This window comes from Tauraco erythrolophus, chromosome 16 (assembly GCF_009769465.1).
Source record: "Tauraco erythrolophus isolate bTauEry1 chromosome 16, bTauEry1.pri, whole genome shotgun sequence".
In the NCBI taxonomy this organism is placed as follows: domain Eukaryota; kingdom Metazoa; phylum Chordata; class Aves; order Musophagiformes; family Musophagidae; genus Tauraco; species Tauraco erythrolophus.
In genome coordinates, this window is record NC_141480.1 from 7,918,782 (window position 1) to 7,936,092 (window position 17,311).

General features: G+C 55.4%; 1 protein-coding gene across 1 annotated transcript; it reads right to left on the reverse strand.

The window, feature by feature from the left end:
- Nucleotides 1-12,478: 12,478 nt before the first annotated feature.
- HAND1 (heart and neural crest derivatives expressed 1) lies at nucleotides 12,479-13,641 on the reverse strand. Its single transcript, XM_086621682.1, has 2 exons — nucleotides 13,144-13,641; nucleotides 12,479-12,580 (listed from the first exon to the last, which is right to left on the reverse strand). The coding sequence occupies exons 1-2, from the start codon at nucleotides 13,639-13,641 to the stop codon at nucleotides 12,479-12,481; spliced, it is 600 nt and encodes a 199-aa protein (XP_086477808.1).
- Nucleotides 13,642-17,311: the final 3,670 nt, after the last annotated feature.

Genomic DNA, 17,311 nt, shown 5'->3' on the forward strand with positions numbered 1-17,311 from the left:
CTTGAAAAGCATTTCGTGTCTCTAAACCGGAAAACACAACAATGCAATTGTCGTTCTGTACAATGCTGTTCTGTGTGTTTGATTCCTTATGCTGCATGCCAATTAAAAAAGACTTTCCAACTTTTTGTTTTAAACTTCAAAGTAAATGTGTTTGAACCTCACACTCGTGAAGCCATGAGGTGGGATGTTTTCTCAGCACTTTTAGGTGGGACTTGTTGGAAAGGTGGAAGACCCAAATCGCTTTGGCTGGTATGATATTTTTTTTTCTTTTACATTTTGCTTTTCACAGATGGGCCTTAAATTCTGTCTAGCTTTGAACCATGGAGCACAAGCCTTGGGGGCGTGGAGGATGACCAGATGTCACCTTCCGTTAATAATAGTGGAAGCTTATTTCTTACAAGCCTGCATAGGTGACATTCACCCTGGGGCAGAAGAATCGTCTTTGAAGCCCTCCAGCCATTATATAGCCTAATTCAATTTCATAGCCAAATTCAGTTCTCATTGAAGAGTTGCATCAACTTCATTAGACTTCTGAATAGATCCAAAGCCATTCACATGAAATCCAAATAATGTGGAAACATCTCTTCTGGGGTTAATTTCATCCTGTATGCTGACCCTCTGCTCACTCTAAGGGAAGAACAAGAAATCATTGCTGGTGGTTATTGGCTTGAGCTCAACTCCTGGGAGTTGGAAGCATGCGAAGACTTGAGTCGGTGGCAATCTGATGACTGAAAAGTGCAAATATATCCAAGGAGGCTGTGTTAGAATGCAATTTTTACAAAAAATTCTACATTTCAAAGAATATTGCGTATCTACCTGAAGTAAACAACTGTGTTAAAAGCAAATGTTTCTTTTGCCAGGCTCTTCAGAGGCTCAGCCTGAGAAAGCAGAGCGGGCAGGTTTGTATCACTTGTCCCTAGTACTTTGGTGTCCCAGTTTTCCTTAGAAGTGTGGCCGTTAACCACTAGGTACCCTCGTCTGCAAGACGTGGCCACAACACATCAACTCCAGCGTTTAAAGTTAGTCTTAAGCGCAAGCTGGCTTCAGAGAGGCTTTGAAACCAAGAGCCAAAATAATCCACAGTAAGTGTGAGTTTTCAAGCGGGTCGTGATGGCACGGGGAAGGTGAAACAGGACGTGGCCCACAGAGAGACTGAATAGAACACGCTTCCACAGTCGGCAGGGTGGAGGAAGATTCGTTCCGTGTCAGCTCTTGTCACGGATGTTTTGTGAGGGGCAGAAGGAGGGAGCTGTGCACTTTATGTCTTTTGGTTGAGCCAAATGTAAATACCAATGGGAGATCTCCAGCAGTAACTGCAGCTGGAGGGGAGAGAAATGGTCTGCTGGGGGACTGTTTGTTTAAATTCACAGACCATTATCCTTCCCCAGAGCACTACAGTCACTTTGCCTCAAGAGTGGGTAACGCACGGGAGCCTCCTGTACAAAAGGCGTCCTTGTACCGCCCAGCGCATTGACTGCAAGTCCCAAAGGTGAAGGAATGTTGTTGATGCCTCACTCCTCTGGCCACTGATGCCCTTTAGCCATCTCTGGCTTACCAAGGTAGGGGGTTTTCCTTTTCCCCTTCCGAAGCGCAAATGAGCTGCTAGGGTGTAAGATCCTCCTTGCACTTTTCACAGCTGTCCCTGCTCTCGCGTTTTTGACTCGCCGGTGAACACATCTGTTTGGAGTGATTTAAAGGGTTGAAGAAAGTGTGGGGAGAGGAGGGGGCTCCTGCCTTAGACCTGAACTTCCCTTCCAAGGCTGTTCTGTACATCAGCAGGCTCCAGGAGCCTCTTGGCTGAGCCCTGGCAGGGCTGGGCTTACTCCTGCCCTGTCCGCAGCTGGAGTGCAGGGGAAGGGAACAGCAGGTAACTTGCAGAATGGCTCGGAGTCTTAGCAGGCTTACTGGGAGAGAAAAACTGTGTTCCCTCTTCTGTTTCTGGCCTCCATGTGTTGTGCTGATCTTATGCCAAATGTTTTGGACACCTTGTATTTTTAACCGTGTAATATAGCTGTGTATTGTTAAAGCAACTTAGTAACTTATAGCAAAAACTGTAGAACTCATTTCTCTGAGGTGTAGGAAATGTCCTGCTTCCACTGTGTATGAGACTTTAACTCTGTACTGTCTGACAAAGATAAAATGCTGAATTTCACTTTAATAAATGATCTATCTAGCAACAAGGCCTACATTCCCTTCTGTTTGCCTTTCTGCCCTTAGCACTCTAACCCCGGAGCCCATGGAGTTTTGCTTTGCACGGGTCTTTCGTGCCAGGCTTCTCTGGTTCACTGTCATTTCCCACCCACCTCCCCGGGGCTGAAAATATTGCAGACATGGGCGGGAGAATGGCACTGCTGACTAGGATGCATCAAGCCTGAGGTAGAAAACTCAGGTGATGGGATATTTTGTAACAAACCTGTGTGAGTTGCTTAGATGCAAATCATGGAGTCTTTTGTATGCATCAAAAAGATAACTCCAAGAAGATGGAGGTTGTTGGAGAGACACGTAACCTTGCATTTTGGGGAGAGATGGGGATTTTTACTATGATGGGGATTTTTACTTTTTTTCCCCTCTCTGTCATGAACAGTTGATCAAGTGCAGCATCTCACTTGATTCATGTTTCTTCTTTATGTCTGGTTCAACTGTGTGCTTCTGTTTCCTTCTCAGGCACACTTTCATGCATGGTTTCTGGCTTCTGTTGACCAGAGTTGAAGCTGCATGCCCTGCTGACAAGGTGGGTGCTGCTCCAGAGCAATGCTGACAGGTAGCATCCCAATGTGCCATCAGTTCAACTACAAGATCCTTTCCAAGTTTCTAGTGCTTTGTTTCATTTCTTTTCCCTATATTGCTCTTCCTCCTGACAGCATTACAGGCACAGATGCCTCACTTTTTGGCTGCAGTGAGGAAGCGAGTGATGCTGGAAACTGGAGCTTGAATACTTGTTCTCCTGAACCCTGTCATGACATTTCCAAAGGCTCTGCTGGCACTGTCTGAGACATGCTTTAGCCTTCAGGTTTTTTCAATCAGGAATAGGTTGTAGTGTAGCTTTTCAGACTCTTGAGCTCTCACAGAGGAGGATGATAGGATGTTGAAAGCTTTATGCTCAAAATACATGAACTGGATTTATCACTGTCAAATTAAATTGCACTGTTGATGTTCGGTAAACATTTGCACAGATAATTCTCCCTGAAACAATCCTGCAACATCTTCTGTATCCTTACTCCTTGGTGCTGTCCTACAGCCAACAGACCTGTCTGCTTATCATCGTTCAGTTCACGGCAAGGGCTAAAATGCCCTCTGGGAGGAGGGTGGCAGGTTGTGTTGCTGCTGTATGGTGACTTCCAGCCATGCAGAATGTTCCCGTTTATACTGCCGGTGACGCATGCAGGAGACGCTTGGTCCCCCTCTGTCCTCCATCCCAGGTGTGCGAGGGAGTGGGGACTGCAAGGAAGAGACCTTAGAGAGCTGAACGTGTTGATTCTTTACTAAGCTGTGAGAAACGATCAATGACCAGTAGTTATGTGTAAGCCTCATATTCTCTTAGCTACAGACTGGCCTTAATGAACTGGAGAGCTGGGGGGGACTGAGCTGGCACATCAGAAACAGATCCCAGTGTCCTCAGTGCCTGCATTTGCAGACATGTCTGGAGGCCTTTGCAACAGTCCAGGATCCTTTTGTGCAAGGCAGCGTGCTGCCATGCTACGGGAGTGTTGTCCCTGTCTTGGGGAGCTCCCAGCTGAAGAAGGCAAGTCCAGGGGTGACACAGGCAGGCACGGTGAAACAAGGAGCAAGGGTATGTCACTTCACAGGACATCACCTGTGTGTTGTCAAGCTTTTTTAGAAGGTATCAGGGAAAGGTCTCAGGTGAGGACAAGGGTAGCGTAGCCTATTGGAAGGAGAAAAGCCATGTCATTTACATTCCCAAATCGGTGAGTATGGGCTCTTCTGCCAGCACAGTGAGAAAGTGTCCTGCCCAGGGAGGAAAGGCAGAAGGGCTGAAGGAGGACAGCTGTAAGCAGCAACCTGTTGTGCGAGTGCTGTTGTTAGCACAAGAGGGTATACTGGAAACTCCAGTGATAAAAATAACCTGTGCCAGTTAATCTGTTATTTGTATAGACTAATGAATGATGCTGCTGAATCTCATGTTTGCTCCCTGCCAAGAAACCCACAGAAGATTTCAAGCTCAAAACCAGGGAGGAATCTGCTCAGTCTTTTTAACGTATTCACCCTGAGAAACTGAGCAACCAGCAGCTCGATCTGGTGAGCCTTTAACCGCATGTCCCTCTCCCTGCTCCCTGCTGCCGTGCGAGGGCAGTGTTAGCTCAGGAACCTGGGTGGTGGGTGCTCTGCAGCTGCGCCCAGGGCTGGGCAGCTGGCGGGGGACCAGAGCTGCTCTCCTGCCCCAAAGACCCCTCCTCGGGAGGAGCCGGCTGTACTTGTCAGGTACCAGAAGTGGGATTATGCTGTAGTGGGATGTGGAGATCATAAAACCGGTTTGTTTGGGTGTTGGTGGTTTTTCTTCCTGGTTAGACATTGAAATTGAACACGTCCGATTCTCCGCGTGAGCCGTCCTATGGCCTCCGTGCAGCATTGATGGAAACCAGGCTTCGGTTCTCCGCTCCCCAGCAGAAAGGGCAGCGCAGAGGAGTGGGGGAAAATGCAAATGTGGATTTAATGGTTTTATGTTTTAGAGATGTGGTTGAGCAGGCTGAGTGTGCAGGGGAGAGCCTTAGGGCTTGCTTTTTTCTTTTTCTTTTTTTTTCATTTCCCCTGTATCCAGTAAGGGATAACTGCACGGCTCTGCCAGCGCTCAATCGCACTTTGCCAGGAGCTGGAGCCAATTTCACATCTTTTATCTTTGCAGGCAGCATTGGCTTCTTCCCTAAGTACCTCAAAGCCCCCTAATGTGCTTTTACTTAATTGTTTGTGGAACTTTCTCCAAGATCTGCTCCCTTTACGTGTTGCAGGAAGTACTCCGTGATCGCTGCGGCATCCTCAGCAGGGAAAACCAAGGTGCCTGTAGGGAAGAGCAGAGACTGCGAGACAGGGGAAGACGGAAGTGTTCAGGTAGCTGAGATGACTCTGCTGCTTCTCCTACCACGTGTATGGACTGTGGGGACCTGAGAGCACAATGAGGGGCGCTGCAGTAGCAAACTCACTAACCCAGGTTGTGGTCACGGAGCAAAGAGGAGGCGCCAAGTCCAAGAGGTGTGTGAGCATTGCCTATGTCTCTTCCTGGTCTTGACGCCTGTGTGGGCAAGTCTGTCTTTAGAAAAGTGAAAGTGGTGGGTTGTATCCGGTGGTCCTGGAGCTTGTTCATAGCTCAGTTTGGTGTCTGGGTTTTCGCCAGCTCCTGTGCCTGTCGAGCAGGCGGCAGGCCAGCAGCCATGGTTTGGCAGGCAGCCCTGAGCAATCTGATCTCCTGTTTGGTGGCTTATTGTCCAAACTGCAGGCCCTTCATTGGGCTGGGGTGGGAAAGGCAGGCGCCACATCCAGCCCCTCTGCACGGAGATGTGGGAGAAATAGCCCGGCACCTTCCCAGCTCTGCCCAGCCATAGGGGACAACCAGGATCCCAGTAGGTGTCCCAAAACAGGACTGTTCAGCTCTTCCCTGTCCAGTCTGCCCTGGAAGGATCCCTGTACCCTGCAGGTTGGTGTTCTCATTGTACCACATCCACCTTCCTAAAAGAAACAAGTTGTTTAATTTTTTCCTGGAATTTCCACTGGTTTACTGGCCATAAATTCTGACCTTCATGTAAGAAGCCCGGCCCTTGGTGCACTACTACTGGCCTCACCTAACCTCAGCTCTCTGTGTCTCTCTTTTCCTGGAGATAAAAAGCAAATTGAAGGCTTTTCATCAGTGCAGTGATAGAACTGGGTACAGACAGGGCTTTTCTTATTAGACTAGCACAAATGACAGTGCTGGGGAGCTGCTGTCCCTCACCAGGCTGTTCCTTGTCCTCCTCCCTTCATTACTTCTCCTGATCCTATTTTCCCCAGTCCTCCCTGCTGCTCATCTGCTCCAAGTCCTTCATGCACTCCCAAAGCACGCCAACAAAGGAATCTCGTACCTCTTTATGCCACCTTCCTAGAAAGACGAGCTTAAAAGGGCACTGGGTGTGGAATCGCGTTGGTTTAGCCCTAAGCAGCTGGCTTGGTTCCTGGATGTTTTGCAGGGTGAGCTGTTGAACACAACAGCCCAGGCTCAAGTTTGAGTCAAGCTAATGAGCTTCAGGGCAAAGCTTGTCCTTCTGCCCAGCATCAGACACAAGACCAAAGTGGTGGAAGCTGAATAGTGAGGAGGGAATTTTGGGGCTGACGCAAGCTTTATGCGCTAGCTCAGACTCTTAACTCCTTCCAGCTTCTCAGTTTGGGAAGGAGTTCCCGTCCGAGGCAATTAAACCAGCCTGCTCTGGCCCCCGCATCCCCCCCAGCTGCTCCTGCGGGTCAGTTACAGGCCATGAGAATTTTGTCAAGGTAGCTGCAGTCTAAGGAAAAAAAAAATCCGTTTTCCTCTCAATTCCTCAGCTTTCAGCCACTAGTGACGCCATAAATTCCCCTACTTCTCTGGTTACTGTAAAGTCTTTCAGGGTGGTCAAGGCCTGAATTCTTCACGCAAAAGAAAACGCAGGAAAAAATGAAACTTTTCAAGCAGAGACCTTCCCTGCCTCGGGGATCCATGACTAGCAATCGGCGAGGCCCCAAGCGTGTGCTCTTGCTTCGCAGTCTCTCGGCTCAAGCCTCTCGGGTAACTGCCCGTCTCCCTCTCCTTTACCAGTAAATATCCTCCCCCCCGCCTGCGCTTCCCCCCTGTGCTCCAGCAGGTCCGTCTGGCTCCTTGGCCCCTCTGATCTGCAGGCTCCTGGAGCTGCAGCAGCTCCAGCTTTGCTATTGCACTTTAGCTTTGGATTAACTGGGAGGTACAGAGCTTGTCCAGCATCACACAGCTACGGAGATGGCACGGAGTCCTGCTGAGCAATGTGCCTAGCTGTTTTTGCCCCCTGCCCTGAGCTGTACGGCACTGATCCTCCACCAGCCAGCACCAGCTCCCACTCAGCTTCTGTCCTGGACCTTAAGGTGCATGGGGCACAAGTGGGCTGCTGTGTCGCACACATCATCCAGCTTCACCTGAGGACTGTGCTGAGATGTCATGGGAGAAGATCAGTGGGAAATCAGCAGCAACGTGTCATCACTGCAGGAGAAGACGCTTATTAGTGAGACTGCTTCACCATTAAGCAGGACATGGATGCGTTGTTCTGCAGAAAGCCATGGTGAGCAATTTTGCTAACCCTGCACCAAGTACCTGAGTCTTCTGAGAGGAGTTTGAAGGATGGTCTTAGGAAGGTTGGCCCAGGGTGCAGTGCTCTTCATCTTCTCCCAGCACAGGCAGATGCAGGGAGAAACACACCCTGGGCAGAGCTCAGTGCTAGCAGATCCAAGCAGGGACAGCCATAGGGGTGAAAACTCAGAGAGTTTGGATTTCTTTCTTTAGAGCAAACAAAATTAAAAAAAAAAAAAATAAAAAAGTAGGAGCCTTTATCTGCCTTGTGTCTTCAGAGTCTTCCCATACTTGAAGTTCATGTTTATAGCTAACTTCTCTTTAGATGGATCTCAGAATCACATGACTCCAGAAGCATGGAGATTTGAGGAAGAACTATTGCATGTCATGAACTTTGCATCTGAGGGGACTTCTGTTGGACAGAGAGCCTTCCCACCTGAGCAGTCATCCAGGAGACAGTCTGACTTGGGAGCCAGCAACTGGGCTGAGAGGCTCTGAGTGTTGGGAGAGGATCAAAAAGCTCCCTGGCAGTAAATCTTTCACCTGCCATGGTACTCACTGGGGCTTGTGGCCATTCCTCTGAGGTCGGCCCCAGGTCAGGATTTCTCCTGTCTCTTTAGCCCCCAAACCTGGAGATTTTTGTCTTATCTTTGACGCCATCTTGACACTGAAAACAAATTATGGCCCAATTACCCTTACTGCGAGGGGCTGGGGCCACCTTAAATGGCCAGAACTATCAGGCGCTTCCTTAAGAGGAGGTAATTAGAGTGGGGTGTGGGATGGGAGCAGGGCAAGGACCAGGGGTTCCCCCTCAAATGGGGCTGCCCTTGCTCCCCTGCTTGGCATGGCAGGAGGGGACGTCCCATCCAGCCCCACCCCATGCCATCCCATCCAGTCCCACTCACTCTGGCCCAGTCGTGCTGCACCCTCGGGCTCTGGAGAACCCAGAGCAGAGATGGGATTCCCTGTTGCTCCCTGCCAGCATGGTGTCCGGGGGGGTCCCCCTTGCCCCATGCTTCTGCCAGCCCTGTGTCACCAGAGCTGGGGCCAGGCCAGAGAGGCCCCGTGACCGGAGACAGCCGCCCTGGCCGTGACCTTCGGCGCGACCTTGAGCAAGTCCCTGCCGGGGCTAGGGACCGGCTGTGCCTCCCGTCCTGCGCACACCGTGGGGCTGGGACATCTCCCTGCTTTCCCCAAGGAAAGAGCAAACAGCAGCATCGTGGCTGAGCTGCCATAACAACTGTCCTGAAAGTTCCACAATTCCTTTTTCTTTTCCTCTTTCAGTGACATTCAAGTGTGGTCTCCTCTGCCGTGTGCCCGGGCGTTTTGTGCCCAGGGCTGTGCTGTCCGCCTGAGCCCAGCAGCTGTTTCACATGTGGAGCTGCGTCCCAGCCCTCAGCCTGGACTGTGCTCATCTGGGGGCCGCTGCCCGAGTGCCTTTGCCTGGGCAGGCAGCGTCTGGTGCCGGGTCCCTTCCAGCATCCAGCCCAGAAAGCAGGGAAGTGGAGCTGTGCAGAAATACCGGATGCTCCCCTGGCCTTGCAGGTTTGCTCTAGATACCTTTGTGCTTCTGGGTGAGTGGGTGGCTGGGGCTGGGTGTTTCTTTCCTTTTTTTTCTTTTTTTTTTCTTTTTTGTCAGATTGGTATTTTATTTGGCTCCATACTGTCTACCGAGCTGTCCAGTGTAACCCTTCCCTTGCTGCTTCCAAGATAAGAAGAGGCTCCCCCGAGATCAGATAAACAGGCCCATAAATACCTACAACAACAACAAGCAGGGTCTGGGCTTGGCAGGAAGGCAGAAGTATGCAAAATGAAAAAAGGAGCCATTTCTCCACACGCCAATGCCCAGGGGTGCAGAGTGTGGGGTGGGAAGCACCCGGCAGCCCCTCTGCCCCCAGCACTTGCCCCTTGGGCCGGGCAGAGGGGCGAGGGGCTGGGCAGGGCAGGCAGCAGGGCAGCCAGGTCCCCTCCACCATCCCCGGTGGGTGGATTCGAGAGGCAGGGGACACGGCACGTATGATGTTGCCCCGGGGCCAAGAGACCCCTGCGCCCGGGTGCTTCTGTCCGGGCAACTGCAGCCTGCGTGCGGAGAGCATGCTGCGCCCCGGCGGCATCAAGTTCACGGCAGGGTCGAGCCGTAGGTGTGTACAGAGCCGCCTCCCCTGGCCACTCAGCTGGGCTCTCAGATGGCCAAAAATTCAAAGCTGGTGGCCAAAACCGTTCTTGTTCCACCCAGGTTTGGTGCAGACGGCACCGGGAGCGCTGCCGCTGCCCGCCGGAGGCTGCCGGGACGCCTCTCCCAGCCGCTCCGGTTTGCTGCCCGAGGAGGAGAGGCTGCCCCTGTGCAGGGCTCCCACCCCCGCAGCAGCTCCTCGCCCTTTGCGGACGAAGGGGGTGACCCCATCGTAGGCTGGCGCCGGTGCCGAGCTCAGCATCGACATCCCCTTCCCGGCGGCGGAGCCGCGTGTGCGGTGCGGAGCCGGGGACGGAGCTCACTCCCTGCGGGTACACCGTGCGTTTTGGGGAGCAGCGAAACTCCGGGAGTACAGCAAATCTTAGCGTCGGGTTTGTTGGGTTTTTTCCACACACCCTCCCCCAAACCGCTGAGCTAATCTCGCAGCAAAATCCACTTTCTGGGCAGGGAAAGCCTCTGCAGCGGTGAAAACGGAGAGCGTTTTCACTTGCAAAGTCGCGAGGGAGGCTGGGGACACATTTCCCAGAATTTTGCAGCCGACAGGTACCACCACCAGAAACTCGTGGTAAGAAAAGCGGCAGTCCTGCGGATGCAGGCAGAGCATCGCCCCGGCCGTGAGGGGTGTCCCCTTCCCAGAACCAAAACTGGAAACCCGCAAGAAAGAAAACACCAGAGGATTTTGGTGGGGTAGGGGAAGGTTCCCAGGCTGCAAACGATGTTGCAGAAGTAGCCTGGTGTGCCGGGACCGAAGACATCGATTCCTGTGCAGATCCCCCCTACCTTACGCAGCAGAGCAAGTCTCGGGTCCCCGTTTAACCCTTTCTCTCCTCCGATGCCGAGGGGCAGCCCCAACTGGTGCCCTATGGATATGGGGATAGGGGCTGGCACATGTGAACGGGATTGGGGCTGGACTCATTTATGGGGTGCTGGATTACAGTGTTAGTGATGGCTTGGGAGCTTTTCTGTAAAAACCCAGCCCTTTAAGGGACTGTGAAACTTAGCCATAAAATAGGATATTGGCGGCTGATTTTGTGTAAATTTTCCTTTTTTTTTTTTTCTTTTTTTTTTCTTTTTTTTTCTTTTTTTTGTTCTTTGAATGTGTTTGGGTTTAGAAATGCTCTGTTCTAGCTTCACTCATGGACTCAGTGCCGTGCTAAACAACAACAAAAACAATAGCCCGAACAAAAAAAAATACCAGTGCGGGCATTGCTGCTCTCAGGCAGCCAATTTTCATCTCAGCCTCCTTCAAAGAGATCAGGAAACGGATCCGGGGCTGGGAAGGCAGCCGTGCAGCAGCTCCAGAGTGAGGGAAGGCTGATTCACGCAGCCTGATCATTCTGCGAGCTTTAATCACACCAGCCATACCTCCCCAAAATTAGTGTGTCCATATTTGTACACACACAGAGCGCAGTTAGAAAGCCCGAACTGCTTCCCCAGGGGTGAGCTGATGTATTTTTGGTGTGTGGGGCTGCACATGCACAGACTGATTGACGTGTCTGCGATTTATGAATGTTGCATCATTATTTCTATACCTTTAGTCACAAGCAAAAGCTTGGTTTAAAATAGAAAATTTAATGCTCCCATCCGAGCCCTCAGATTAACCCTACAATAACGTACAACTCTTCCTCTTCTCGGTTTTCTTTACCCCGGCTGAGCGTTAGGGTTTATCCTGGCGTCTCTGGGAATGGCGGTGTGGCCGGGCTGGGAATGCAGGATCGGGCCCTGAGCCCGTGCACACACATCTTGGGAGCCATCCTTCAGTAACAGAGCTGTGTGTGCACAGAGTAAGGGAACGAGGATTTGGCTTTAATTATTAAGGATTATTAAGGATTTATGCCTGAAAGGTGACAGAGATGACTTCGGGCTGTGTGAGCATCGGTGTATCTGAGGGTGGTGGTACCCGTCATGTTCAGAGGGTGAGGAGGGGATGTTGCTCCTTCCAAAACGTGGCCAAGGCAGCGCCCAAGAGGGAGATCCCTCAGAGAAAGTCCTGCCGGTGCCAGAGCGGTGCAGGGGAGCTGGTGGGCAGGGAGGGGGAGCCGAGCCCCGGCTCTCTACGTGGCAGCAACGAGACTGAGGCTCCACAGCTCTACGGTACCAGTGCCACCCAGCCCCTGTAAAGGCCCGATCCTGCCATCCTTCCCCAAGCCAAACACAAGTCGGATCCCTCTAGTAGGTCTCCTGGGTCAGGAGGGAAGGGGTTGTAGGGCAGAGGCAGAGTTTGCACCCTGGAGCAGAGGGCTGCGGGTACACATTCGCAGAGCCCTGCCAGCTCCTGGGGTGAGCAGGCACGGCACACAGAAGTCCCAAAGGATCCCGTGGAGCTGCCCAAGCCCCACAGGAGGGAATTCCCCAGCACGGCTGCTGACTTAAGGGAAGTCCTTAGTCCCGCAGCACCCGTCTCCCCGGAAGGCAGGGACCCGGCCGGAACAACGCGATCTCAGGAGCAGGGGAAGGCGGAGGTGCCGGACCCGAGGCTCTGCGTAAAGTTTAAATTTTATTTTTTTTTTTTTTTAATTATTCAGTATTAAATACGTGGTGTGGCGCGCCCGGTCCCTCGGGAAGTGGTCATGCAGATCTGAGGTAGAAAACCCGGCACAGGAGTGTTCCCAAATGCACCTCTAGGTAGTTTCACCGCAGCCACACGTCGGCCCGGCAGCGGACGGGGCGGGGGGGACTCGTATTTACAACAGCAAACAAATCAAACCGTTACAGCCCGGCCCGGGGGGCAGGAGCCGCCGGTCGCTGCTGGCAGGGGCAAGGAGCAACGATTACTGCAAACGGGGAAGGGGCGAGGGGGGAAATGGCCCCCGACGGGGCGGGCAGGATCTGGCCCCGCAAGGCGCCCTTCGCTTGTCTCCCGCGGAACATCCGTCTCGGCGAGGGGGGAGCCGGGCCAGGTACCCGCATCCTGCTCCTGGATGGGCTCCGGGAACTGGGCCGGGCTCTCTCCGACATTGCACATGGAAGGGCGAGCAGGGAGCGCTGTCGGGGCGGCGGGGCAGCCCTCAGGGGTTCAGTTCCAGAGCCCAGACCTGCTGGGGCCAACCCGTCCGGCCCTTCAGCTTCTTCTCGCTGTGGCCCAGAGGCTGCGAGTAGACCTCGGGCTGCTGCGGGAGAGGAGACGGGGAGAGGGGGGGAGAAAGGAGCGGTCAGGAGCGGAGCAGAGATCCCGGACCGGCCGCCCGCACCTTGCGCCTGCCTCGGGGCTGCAGCCGAGCTCCGCGGCCCCGGGCGGCTTCTATCAGCCCGAGCATAAAGAGTTTTTTTTGGGGTCCCCGCCCCTCACCCCCCGCGCTGCAGCAGAGGGAGAAGCGGCTGCCCTTGCTCCGAAACGCACCCGCGCCCGCTCGTCCCGGGAAAGCGGCAGGGAGAGGGGAAGGACGAACGGGCGGGAGGCTCCGCCGCAGCGGGTCCCGGGGGCTTTATGCCTTGGGGAAAGCGCCCAGGAGCCCGCCCGACCCGTCGGGAGCCCTCCGGGCAAGTCGGGGAGAGCTTTTCTCCGCCGAGGTCCTCTCTCCAGGTATTTTCTTTTTATTTTTAAGCTGGGAAATAAAAGGCTCTAGAGCAGCCAGGAAGGGTTGTGTGTTTCCCCCCCCCCAGCCCCGAGGCTTTCCCCGCCCGCTCCCGGCCCCGGGAAAGCGGGGCAGCGGGGTCCCGGCCCGTCTCTTACCGTTTCCCGTTTCCTCTTGTTCTCCCTGCCGTCGGCCTTCTTGAGTTCAGCTTTGAAGCCCTCGGTGTCCCCAGGCTGGCTGTCCTTGGCCAGCACCTCCATCAGGTAGGCGATGTAGCTGGTGGCCAGGCGCAGGGTCTTGATCTTGGAGAGCTTGGTGTCGGCGGGCACGTTGGGGATGCACTCGCGGAGCTCGGCGAAGGCGCTGTTGATGCTCTCCGTCCTCCGTCGCTCTTTCTTGGGTCCCCCGACCCCTTTCCGCCGGCCCAGGCGGCCGCTGAGAGCCTCCAGCCGCCCCTGGCCGGCCGGGCCATACTCGGCGGGGCCGTAGCTCGGGCTCTGCCCGGCGAGCTCGGGGGTCACCTCGGCCGGGTTGAGCACCCAGCCCGGGAAGTAGGCGCGATCCTGGTGGCACCGCGCCGCCGGTGCGAAGAGGAAGGGGTCGTGCAGCATGTGGTGGTGATGGTGGTGATGCTGGTAGCCCCCCACCAGGTTCATGGTCCGCCCCGCTGGCCCCGGGGGCCGCGCTCAGCAGCGCACCATGGCCGCGGCCGGCCGGGAAGCGCTCCCCGCCGGGCGGGCGCGGCAGGAGGCGGCGGCGGGGAGCGCGGCTCCGGCGTGAGGCTGTGACGGTGGCGGCTGGCTTTGGGGTTTGGGCTGGTGCGGTTGGGGTTTGGGGTTTTGCGTTTGTTGGTTGTTTGTTGTTTGTTTTTTTTTTAACCCCTTCTGGAGCCTCCCGGCCCTGCCTTTATATAGGGCCGGGCCCCCCCCGCCGCGGAGCCAATGGGCAGGGGAGGATGCTCGGGGGCCCCGGGGGGAGCGGGGCGGCGGAGGGGGCGTGCGCCGCGCTGTTGACTCGGTTTATTTGGGCTCACACCTCCGCTCTTTGCTCTCGCCTCCCGCTGACTCCTTGCTTGCAGGGAGAAGGGGGTGAGGAGTGACCCGAGGGGAGACCCCAGCCCCCGCCCCGTTGCGCTTCGATCCCCTCCGCTTCCCCGCTCCCCGGGCGGGGGAGTCCGAGCCCCCACGGGGAGCCGCCGCGCCCGGCAGGGTACGAGAGGAGGCCGCGGGCGCAGGGAACCGCCTGTACGCGGAGCCCCGACGGCCGGGCCGGGCCGTGTGGGCGCTCCGGGGCCGCGGTGCCCCGCGGGCTTTCTGCTTCCCAAAAGCGGGAGTGCATGGCGGGGGGGAGCGCTCGGCCCCGGGGCCGGCGCGTCCCGGCCCCGCGCGGGGAAGACCCGGCTCCGTGGGAGCGGAGCGCGGGGAGGCGGCGGGGCCGGCCGGGCAGTGCGGGATGCTCGGTGCCGTACCCGGGGCCGGGGCGTGAGCAGCCTCCGCCGAGGGAACTGGGTGATGGGGGAGAGGGGAAGACGAAGGCACCGGAGGGAGGCCGGGCTGGGCGCCCCCGGGCTGGGCAGGGTGGCGGTGGGGGTTGGAGTGGGGTCCCCGCACATGGAACGCGTTGCCCACGCGTGCTCTGTGCGCACACGTGCGCTGCACAAACGCGCGCTGCACACAGATGGGCACTGCACGCCTTCAGACACGCTGCACGCGTGTACCCTACACACTCGCGTTAGCAAATACACACTGTGCACACACACGTGCTGCACACGTATGCAGTTACACCATGCGCACACGCTGCGCACACAAATACACCGGACACGTTGCCTACACATACCACAAACATAGAGACGCTGCATACGCCACACACCTACCTGTGCTGTACATACTCACACCACAAACATGTTACACACATGCACTTAACTGCACCCATATATGTTACATACACACACCAGCAGCACACGAGCTACACACACAGTGCCACTATATATATATATTGCATCCACACATGTACTGTGTGTACAGATTGCATGAATGGCATAGAAACACGTGTGTATGCTGCACATCCATGCAGAGACACTGCTCACGCTTACATAAATACATAAAAATTACCCTATGCACACACACAAACTTATTTACGTGTCGTGGTTACGACAGGGCAGTGAGGACCTGCCCTGCATTCCCCTGTCCCAGCCTGGTGACATGAGGGCTGGGATCTTGTATTTCACTGCAGCCTCCAAGCCTGAGCCTAGAGTGGGGCCCCACAGTGGAGAGCATGTCCCACTCCCCTCTGCACCCACAGGAGACAGATCCTGAGGGAGACAGCTCCCGGACCCTGTGCTTCACCCCCAGCCTGGCCGGGTGATGTTGGGGCCAACCTGTGCTCCTGCTCCAGTTACTCCCAGTGAGGACAGGCTGGGCACGGCGGTGGTGATCACAGCGCGGCGGGGCAGGAAGGGGCTTTGGGCCCAAGGTATGTTAGCGATTAACGGCGCTTTCCAGCGATTCATCTTGCAGCGGAGGGTGGAAACGTTGGAGGGTTGTTTGCAGGCGCTTGTATTAATCATCCGGGCTAACACACCATTAACGTCCTCCTGCATTTTAAAGATGACAAATTTTATTTGACTTCTCTCAATCATGGTTCCCGGGCGGATTCGGGAGCCACTTAAATGCCTCGGATTTTCCATCGTTAGTTGTTACAAGGCGAGTTGCAAAGGCAGGAGGCCGGGGGGGCCGGGGCAGGGTGCAAGCGGGTCTCTGGTTCTGCTGGGCCCCGGTGGCTGGGGGGGGGACGGCTGTACCGGATCTGCCCCACTTCACTCCCCTCGGCTTTGTTCTTAGCTGCTGCAAAGCACCCCCTTCCCCACCCCCTTCAAACAAGCACCCTGCAAACATTTGCTAGTGATTACCCTCCCGTTCAAGTCAGGCCTTGAGTAGGGCGTCATGTCCCTGATTTCCTTCAAAATGCCGGTGTTTGGGTGGGATCCCTGGGCCCTGCTCGGAGTCGTCAGGGGCCAGTGCCTGCCTGGGAGAGGGTCAGGGGTCCCGCTTCATGCGTTGCCCCTGCCATGCCAGCACAGCATCACCTGCAGTGCCCTGCTTCCCCTGATCAACCAGCCAGGCTCCTTACCGAGCCTCTCCCCTGATCCAGCAAACCTCCAGGCTGCGGTCTGTGCCACCCAACCCCATCCCTGGAAAACACCACTCCCCAAAAAAAACACCCTTCTGTCCCCGCAGCCCTGCATTGCACAGGCCACTCACAGCCACGTCCAGCTCGGAGCCGTCACCGCTCATGTACCAGAGCCACCTCCAGCCTCCAGCCGCAGAGCCAGGTAAGCCCAGCTCCAGCCCAGGCGTTATCTTGCTTTATCCGCCCCCCCCCACTGGAGGTGCCTGGACCCTGCACACTTTGGAAGTGCTCAGCTGAGCAAATAGTGGGACCGGCGGGTTGATTTTCCTTTGGAAAATCATTTTAATCTTTCGTGTTTTAATAAAATAATAAAACTGGAGCCCTTTTCACTCCAGCACCTTCTAAATCAAACCAGACTGCCTTTGTCATGGCGTCCAAATTTAGCACTTCTCAAACTTTTGGTGAGTTTCTTTAATTTCACGTCTCCCCGCTTGTGCAAGGGGGAAATGCCGAGCGGTTCGGATTAGGCGATTTATGGCTGGCATGGCGGGAGGAACCACGGTTTTCTCCACCTGTTTTCCCTCAAATCCTTCCCAGAGAAAGATTTCCTGCCCTCACGACGGGGCGATGGTGGGGGTGGGGGCTGGTGCCACAGGCCGGTGGCGGGGTGTATGAGGTTATCCCAGGTCTCTGCATCCCCCAGCACCCCAACCCCAGCAGGAGCCACCCAGCTCCACACCCATCCCCTGCCCCGGGACGGGGGCTGCGGTTTTGGCCCTGGCCCCTCGGCCACCTCCTTATCAGCGCCCAGTGAGCGGCAGCCTGGGGTGTCCTGTGACTTTGACGCCAGCTCTGCTCCCCCTGCTCCGGCTCCCTTATCTAAATAGGAACGTAAATCAGGGCCTTGGCAGATGCCCTGGCAGGACAGGGACTCCATAAAAAGGGGCTCTGCTCCAGCTCTGTTTACATTGCAGCCCCGTAAAATATTCCCCTTGTCTTCCCTGCTAGCGTCTCCCTGCAGCGTGCCGGCACCCTCCTGCTCCCGCATCGCCCCACTCCAGGCTCCGCCGCAACTCCAGGATGCAGCCAGGAAGGTCCCAACCCTGACACCCCATGGCCCCCATCGTGTACCCCCATCAGGTTATGCCCCAAGGTACCTCTGCACCCAGCCACTGCCTCCGATTCCCCCTCTGACAG

Bases quoted from the DNA above. Each gene is read 5' to 3' on its own strand.
- HAND1 (XM_086621682.1), bottom strand. From the start codon at position 13,641: ATGAACCTGGTGGGGGGCTACCAGCATCACCACCATCACCACCACATG. The intron at 12,581-13,143 runs GTAAGAGACGGG...CCTCTCCCGCAG, and splicing joins ACAAGAGGAAACGGGAAACG to CAGCCCGAGGTCTACTCGCA.